At 46.9% G+C, this 8,143-nt stretch overlaps 2 protein-coding genes across 3 annotated transcripts in view; one reads left to right on the top strand and one right to left on the bottom strand.

Annotated features, from left to right (window-relative positions):
- LIPH (lipase H) overlaps positions 1–1,157 on the top strand; it is a 10,393-nt gene extending 9,236 nt beyond the window's left edge. The window contains exon 11 of the mRNA XM_010716708.3: positions 1,067–1,157. Coding sequence (XP_010715010.1) covers positions 1,067–1,157 — 91 coding nt within the window. The remainder of the gene's footprint in view (positions 1–1,066) is intronic.
- LOC104912648 (centrosomal protein of 63 kDa-like) lies at positions 9–8,137 on the bottom strand. Of its 2 annotated transcripts, none has more exons than XM_031555139.1 (5): positions 7,880–8,137; positions 6,193–6,373; positions 4,994–5,089; positions 2,733–2,858; positions 9–1,870 (listed from the first exon to the last, which is right to left on the bottom strand). In XM_031555139.1, the coding sequence occupies exons 1-5, from the start codon at positions 7,921–7,923 to the stop codon at positions 1,661–1,663; spliced, it is 657 nt and encodes a 218-aa protein (XP_031410999.1). In that variant the 5' UTR covers positions 7,924–8,137; the 3' UTR covers positions 9–1,660. The 2 variants fall into 2 exon arrangements, with proteins under 2 accessions (XP_031410999.1, XP_031411000.1); XM_031555140.1 differs by having other exon boundaries at positions 6,193–6,370.
- Positions 8,138–8,143: the final 6 nt, after the last annotated feature.

Genomic DNA, 8,143 nt, shown 5'->3' with positions numbered 1-8,143 from the left:
CCAAAAAAAAAAAAAAAAATCACAGTTATAAGGAATGCCTGACTAGCAAACAATGCATGCAGTATTATTTACAAGCACAATGCTTTATTTCAAGGCATTTCTTTCCACATAGCTGACTGGGGAAATGTAATAAGCCAGCTCTCATGTAAGCTTCTAAGAATTATTCCCTTTACCTATTCCCTTTTTGTACAGTACCTTATAATTTCTAAAGGCTGAAACAAAATATTGGAGCGGTCCTTTCCTCCCCATATCTAAGAGCAGCGATTCCTGCCGGCTTCAGAATCGTCCCTTGTCTGACACACAATGCCTCACAGCTGAGCCGACTGCAGGAGCACTGCCTTTAGAAGGCTGTGGTATAATTTGGATTACAGCCTTTTCATTATTTGAATAGTCATGACAGAAAACGTAATCAAGAAGGGGCAAAAGTTCAGCACACAGCCCAACGAGACGCCGTGGCACACGACCTGAGCATTTATTTCTGCATTAAGGAGACACTTCAGCAAATCCTCCTTTCCAGGCACAGGACAGCACAGAAATCTTGGAGGGCTGTGTGTATTGCATGGAGGTGCTCAGCCCTGCATGCCACTGCCATAGGCTGCAACGACAGGTGTGAGGAAAGCCAGCTGAAAGATGGGAACTGCTCCGTGGTCACAGATCTCAGCTTGACCTCATGCCAGAAAGCAGCCAGGCATACAAAATGCACTGAAACATCCCAGAGAAGAATGGACTATTAACACACTGGGATTTTCAAAGAAATGGAGGGCTCAGGCAGTCTGCTCACAGGAACCATGCACCTAACTCACCTACACTGCTAAGGAAAAACCACCGCAAATTTCTGCTCTTCTGCTAAACGCTCAGTTCCTCTATGCTCCACGATAGCAGCCCGTGCTCCAAGGACACATCTGTTCTCAGACAATTGAGCTATCAACGACACAAAGACAGCAGAGCAGCAAGACCTTCTGCTCAGCGACTCTCTCTGCATCGTAGATCTGCTGGTGTCAGCCTCTCACAAAGCCCCTGTCAGAGCCCAGCTTCAGCTCTGCCATCACACACGTCCTCCTCGCAGGAGCTCCCACTCAAGAGCAGCTCAGGAGTCCATTAAGTGTGAAGCCCCCAGCAAGAGGTTATCAGTGCCTGCTGTGATTGTGGCAGTGTGATGGCACAGCTGTGCTCCCAGTCAGTTCACCTGGCTCTGCTGCAGCACCACTAACTCACCCAATGACCAGCTTTTCATGGACAGCAGCCCCACTGCTCCTTGTCTCTAGGAGATGAAAAAGAAAGGAAAGGAACAGGTCCGAAAAATGCTGTTAATTCTGCATTTTGTGGAAGTATCCGCCATTGGGGAAGGCTGTTTTTCAACCCCATGCTCTGAGCTGGACACAGAAGGTACATTTTTAGCTACTGGCAGGTAAACAGCTTCAAACTAAACAACCTGATGGAGCAGCTGCTTTCAAACATCGTATGCTGTGGTCTCTGGCTCTCAGGGAAAGCTCCATCCTACGGTCTTCTCTGCTAATTGGAGTGGGGGAGTGAGAGCAGCAAGAGGTTTACCTAACTTCTGTTGACAGACTCCAGATCTTTTTTCCACACAGCACTTAGACACGTAAAGCTTATTCCATTGGGACATTAAAAGTCATTTCAATGGCAACCTAAACTGGATTCAAGCCTGAGAGATTTCATTAGTCTCTTCCCCCCTCCCTGCCCTCCCACCTGCTGCACAAACAGAACAGAAACTTTCAGCACATATTAACAGTACCTGAATGAGCTCAGACTGCTCAGCCAAAGCCTTCCTCTGTGCTTCCAGTGATGCCACCTGCTGCTGGTAGAGCAAACGCTGCTTCTCCCAGTCTAGTGATTTTTGACGGAACTCCTGCAAGGACAGCAGGGATGGCTCAGAGCAGCACATCCACACAGCTGACAAGATTGCCCCCTCCCAGCTCGTAGCCATGTCTGCTCTCCTTCCCTTCCACATCCTCACACACCTTCCCTCGCAGCAGGGGAACCATTAACCAGCCATCTGATGCACCATCTCAGCAGCACAAAACCCCTCTCACACTGTGCTCGCTGTGTTTCCCTCCCTCCCAACTTAAAATATCAGCGTCAATTATGGCTGTTTACAAACGTTAAGTGCTAAAAGGCTCACAGCTCGTCACTTGGATTTGCTGTCAGAGGTTTAGCAACACAGACTGACTTCAGCTTGAAAAACATCACTGGAATCATTGGCAACCACTAACTGCAGAGCTCTAATGCTATCCTCAGCTCCAGCAATTGGATGCTACATCTTACCCATGCCTCTGTTAGCCTTGTCTAGAGGTACATGGGAGAAAAACGGAGCGTGGTGAAGCCCACCACAGCAGGGAGATTAAAGGACACGACATGGCTGAGAAGTTTCATTTTTAACTCCTCCTCCCTCCAATAAGTGAGGTGACAACCTCACCACACAGGAATTCCACTCACACAATTAATTGCTCTTCCAGCACTTTCTTCCTCTTATTCAACTGAAGAATAAGAACTGCAAAATAGTTCACCCTGTGTACTTAGAGGCCCCAGTGCAGGAAACAATCTTTATTACACAAGCAATTGAGAAGAGCTTCACCAAGAGAGTAGATGAAGAGTACCTCTGAACCAGGATTCACAGTGCACTTCCTAGTTGTCTGAATAGAGTCACCAGTGAAGCCCAAAAGTCAGTTCATACATATGAACCAATTAGCAGCTGCTTCCCCATCGCCTACCTCCAGCTTCCTGCTCAGTCGGCTCATTTCAAACTGGTCGTCCCCTTGCCTCTTGCTGGCCTCTTCTCTAGCATCTCTCAGCTGTTTCTTCTGCAGCTTCTCATAGCTTCTCCTCAGCCTAGCCAACTGCAAGAATTCAGTGAAAAGGGCAACTTTGTTCAAGGCCAGCGGGCAGCAATTAAACAGCACACTGAAGGAAGGCAAACAAAATAGCTTCACGCAAACAATTCCCCCAATCAAGGCCACACAGCTTGCAAATGAAGATTTCTATTTGTATAATGAGCCTATTATACTGATAGGATCACAAAATACGCTGAGTTGTATAAGAGGAGCAGGATGCCATGCTTAAGTCATGACATCAGCAGCTCCAATTAGACCTCTGTCTTATCACAATGAGAGCATGACTGAAATATTGATAAGGTGGAGGTCTATATGTAGCTGTTAACGTGGCAACTTCTCTCTCTACAGGTGGCTCCAAGACTCTGTAGCAGCAGCAGAACCTGAGGTCCATCTCCTGGTGCCAAACACAGGGGCAGTTCTACATTATCTGAGGTTAAAGAGAAGCTCGGGTGAGAACTGGAACTCTCCCACTCGGCAGGAGAAGGAAGATTTGAGAATTGTCATTATACATAATATGAACACTACTTCATCTGTCATCCTCTCCTTAGATACGCGACGTATTTCACAATAACTGGGAAATGCCAACAGAAAATAACACTCCTACGCCTACTGCTAGGATGCTAAACTCTTACCAGAAGCAAAAATGAGGAAAAAACTACCAACATTTAAATGACCCTCTGTGCAAACCATCGCTTGCAACTTCCACATATTTCTCCATCTGACGAGCTCCCCAACTCAACTATTTAAACAAGTTAAGTTTCCAAATGGTCACTAGGAACCTCAGAAGACATCATCCCCAATTTGGGAACCGATGGAGAACTTACATCTCAATCAAGACCTCATGACCACACAGTGGTCAGGAAAGGTTCTCCAGGGTCCTGAGTCAGCAAGGTGCTTAAGCACATTCATTGGGAATGGACAGAACGCGTTTTGCCAAATGAGTCAGGAGATTGCAAGTACTGGTTTATTCTTTCAGCAATCTCAGAGAGGTGGACACTGCACCTGTAATTTTACTGGTAATGGTGGTAAACTGAGATAGAAATAATTTCCCCAAATAGTACTAACAACAGACTAAGGAATATTGCAGCTTAATGCCAGCTACATGAATACTTCATGGGTAAAACCCAAGTGCACAGCAATTTTAACCACAAAATGCACACTAAATTCTGGCCATTGCAATTTAGGCTGATCTGGCCAAAGCACCTTAGCCTTGCTCTGCAGCCTATCCACTATTTCAGTGGGAACATCTCCTGTTAATCACTCTGAGCAGTAAGGTGTTGTAAATGAGGACAGATGCCTTCTGTCACCAAAGCTGAGGCTACCAAATTAATTTAAGTTACGGCTTACAGTGAGCATGAACCAAGCTGAACTCTCCAGGGAGAAAAGGTCAGTGTTCTGCTGGCTGCTCATGCCTCTTAACTCACTGCTTCTGACAAGTGGAGACAGGCAGAGCGAAGGCACCACCACGGAATGCTGCTGTTCCACCTGCAGGACACTGCATGTACCACCTTGAGATGAACTGAGCTTGTTGAGATGGAAGCTCTGAAATCACTTTTTTCAAATTATTCTCCGAGCATTCTTAGGTTGTTTTGTTTTTTAAGCACGTTAGGAATGATATGCTCTGAGAGAACAGAGGCCCCTTCAAGTAAAATCAGACTCAGTGGAAGCAAAATGATGATGAGGCTGCATTCCGATCTGATCTCAGTTTCTCCATAGAATCAAGGCCGGTTCCACCACCACCCATTTTAATTTAAGGAAGTGCTGAAGGAGCAAACTGCTGCTGCCTGTACCCATAGCAACTTCCATATAAGCACAGTGGTGACTACGATTGGCAAATAGAGGAAGTTTTTGCACTAAACCTCTGCAGATGTCTAACGTATGAAAATTGCAACTTAGAACATATTCTTATTCCTGCAGATTACTTCGTCACCACGTTCCCCCAGCGTGCCAAAAATAGGGCTAGCAGAGCACAGAAACATCACTTTGTGCTCAGTGCTCTCTTCCGTAAGAACACAAACACCAAAAGAATGGGAAGCTTTAAAACCATGACACTTAAGCACGACAACGATGCCAAGCATTTCACTTACCTCATCACATATCAACTGGGAACTAAAAACCAACCTTCTCTTTTTGAAACTTACCTCCTCTTGAAACTTCTTCAGCTGCTGCTCGTATTCCCTAACCAAGTCCTGTTTGGCTGTTTCCATGTCTTCCAGCTGCTGCCGTAACTTGCCAACCTGAACCAAGATGAATAGAACACAGACAGATTTCACTGTCAGTAAATAGAGGGATTAGTCTTCATTTCATAAGTATACACAGTAGTGGAAGTGGTAAATGAATGTTAAGAGATCCCAGTTTCCCAAGCTGGGGTCAGTCCTTTTGAAACAAATTAAGCTTATGTCCACATCTCTGGTTGGCAGGGATGAGAACTGCCTCAGTTCTGGCCTTGTGTTTTCAACCAGTGCCTGCCTTCCACTTGTTGAGATGAAGCTGACACTTTTGCCTCGCGCCAAAAGGTTGCTTTTCTTTGTCATTTTCACCAAAGTATTTATTATAAACATCCATTACGATTTCAAACTACCTACCAGGAGAAGAGATGGCCATGTCATTCTCTTACCACAGTTAGATGAAGCAAAGATTCCAAATAACGCATGGGCAAAGAAAGAAACAGTGCTTTGAAACTCTTGGGAAAGACTTCCCTTCTCTTGATCCAAATCCTCTCATTCCCCTTCTTTTTTCCCCTGACCCTTTTCCCTTTTCCCATCCACGACCCAGAGCAGTCAGCTTTCTAACTGCAGGTCCAGAACACAGTGAGCCGATAAACAGGCAGCACAGTAAAATTAGAAGAAATCATTAGTGAAAATTCATATGAATAAACCAAGAGTATCAGAATATTGCAGCAGTGTTTTTAGGCATAATGCACAATTTTGAAATCAGTGCTCACTTCTGGTGGTAAAACATACCACAGGAGGCTCTTGCCTTACTTAGCACAGCTCTTTGCTGATCTTAACTCTTCACTTTGGCTTGACATTTAAGCAAACACAAAGAGGAGGACATGTTTTACACAGGGGGTGAGGCACTGGAACAGGTTGCCCAAGGAGGCTGTGGATGCCCCATCCCTGCAGGCATTCAAGGCCAGGCTGGATGTGGCTCTGGGCAGCCTGGGCTGCTGGTTGGTGACCTGCAGATAGCAGGGGGTTGGAACGAGATGAGCATTGTGCTCCTTTTCAACCCAGGCCATTCTATAATGCTATGATTCTATGAAACAGCAAAAAAAACCTAACTCAAAACTGATGAAAAATTCAGCAAACTCTGAAGTTCACGTTCAGCCTTTATGTACCTCTTTATGCTTTTCCTCCAGCGCAGCCCTGGCAGAGGAAAGTTCCTGCTCTCGAACACCCAAGCAAGCTTCCAGCGCCTGGGTCTGTCCCTCCCATTCCGCCTTTTTGTGAGCCACCATGATGTCAATCTGCTTCATCAGCTCCTGCAGCTCAGCTTCACAGGATGTCAGGAACCCACTGCTGGAAGGGAGCGAGCTTCAGGTGACAAAGAGGAGCACAGAGGTTCCATCCCCACACCAGTGACGCCAGTGATTGGTGTGCAACATCACCGGGCAGAGACCTAAGCTTGGCAATGACCAACAGGGCGTGCTTTGGAAACCCCAGTCAGAACAAATGGCCCCCACGCTTTTACACGTAGTGTATTTTGTCTTCTAATGTCACAGCAAGCCCCCATGACCACTGGTTCCTTGGTCCTGCTGCTACGCATTACCTAAGTAAACCACAACACGTTCTGCCCATATTCTGCATTTCCCCTAATTGCTCTCCAGGCACGGGCATTTTATACCCACTTTCAGTCATCAGAGAAACCTCCCAGCTCCCGAAAACAAAAGTGTATCACAGATGCAGACAAACCCCTAAGTGGAGGGGGTTGGATGACAACATGATAATGAAGAATAAAACATCCTCGATCCATTGGGGAGAGCACGCTCCCTGGCGATGCTGCAGCTTCTAATTTGGTGCAGTAATTATTGAAGCCAATTCAACCAACTCCTGTAAAACTTCGCAAGTGCTAAGCTAGGGACAATATTAAGGCTTGCAAGATACAGCCCTGGAGGGCTGTGAACTCCATGATGATCTTCACCCCTTTAATTTGACTGTCAAATGGAAGGCTCTGGAAAGGAATGGAAATCAATAGGTTAAGGGATTGAAATTTCTCTGCTCCCCCAGAGCATACGCAGACTTCACAAGCTGACAGCTTTTCTATAGGGAAAGAAGTAGCTCTTACAGCAGCCAAAATCAGTTAAATTGGAAGTTCACCCTGGCCTGCGAGTTAACCAAAAATTAGCAGCTATTATGCACAGCAAGAACATTTCCTTCTCAGCATCTGCTGATACACAGCTATGTCTAGACTGCATTTATGCAGCCAGTTAGCTGTAGAAGATACAGCACTGAGTCACGTTCTCAAAGATAACGATGAAAACGGTGTCAGTGTCTTTGGTTTTGTGTATAAATAAAGCATTGTTATTTCATTACTGGCACTGCAGCGTCTCTCTGGGATCTCCAAGTCCAGAGGCCTTCACCTAAGTGTTCCTCGGGGACGAATGGGTGTCTGCAGCTCCAGCACAAGCTGGAAGCAACCAGGTGCTCTCAATACAAACATATGTCTCACTAACCTCACTGGGCTCTTAAGAATAGTATTTATTCACACTTCTACTTCAGGTCATTCCTGATGCTACAAGGCAAGAGGGGGAAAATAAACGGGTAATGTTTTCAGAGGGGCGAAACACAGAGATGCTAACACTACAGACTGCAAGGCAGTGAGGGATCGCCGCAAAGCGCTGAAGCAGCCACGTTGCTGTGGCCACAGCCTGCCGCATCCGTCTGCCTGCAGGAGGTACCAGATAAACACCAAGGGCCTCACTGACTCCACGGAAGCTTGGCAGAAGGGTGGCTCAGGTAGAGCGTAAGAGGGAAGCCCTACAGGGAAAGCGTTGTAAAGGATGGCACGCACTCGTGCATACATACCTCCCCTGGCCATTCCTCTGCATTCCCGCCAGCAGAGCCTCCATCACCCGGCGCCTGTGGGTCCAGCAGCGGGAAAAGCACGCAAAGCAGCGGTCACTACCGCATCCACGGGCAGCGGGAGGGGAAAGGTGGGGAAAATACACAACGCCACGAGAGGCGGGCAGAGGCACGAAGTGAAGGGGCAGACAAATGCTTGGTTGCTACAGAACAAGAAGGCTCTGCGCAGCGGGCGGACCGCGCCAGGGGCGCCGGGGGCACCGGGGG

Source organism: Meleagris gallopavo, chromosome 11, assembly GCF_000146605.3.
Source record: "Meleagris gallopavo isolate NT-WF06-2002-E0010 breed Aviagen turkey brand Nicholas breeding stock chromosome 11, Turkey_5.1, whole genome shotgun sequence".
Lineage (NCBI taxonomy): Eukaryota > Metazoa > Chordata > Aves > Galliformes > Phasianidae > Meleagris > Meleagris gallopavo.
Note: the sequence above shows the minus strand (reverse complement) of the source record. Positions and strands in the feature narration are given on the sequence as shown.

Coding starts and splice junctions, on each gene's coding strand:
- LOC104912648 (XM_031555139.1), bottom strand. CDS start 7,923: ATGGAGGCTCTGCTGGCGGGAATGCAGAGGAATGGCCAGGGGAG. Junction 2,859..4,993: donor TGAAGAAGTTTCAAGAGGAG/GTAAGTTTCAAA, acceptor GAATTCTTGCAG/TTGGCTAGGCTGAGGAGAAG. Junction 1,871..2,732: donor GACTGAGCAGGAAGCTGGAG/GTAGGCGATGGG, acceptor CTGTCCTTGCAG/GAGTTCCGTCAAAAATCACT.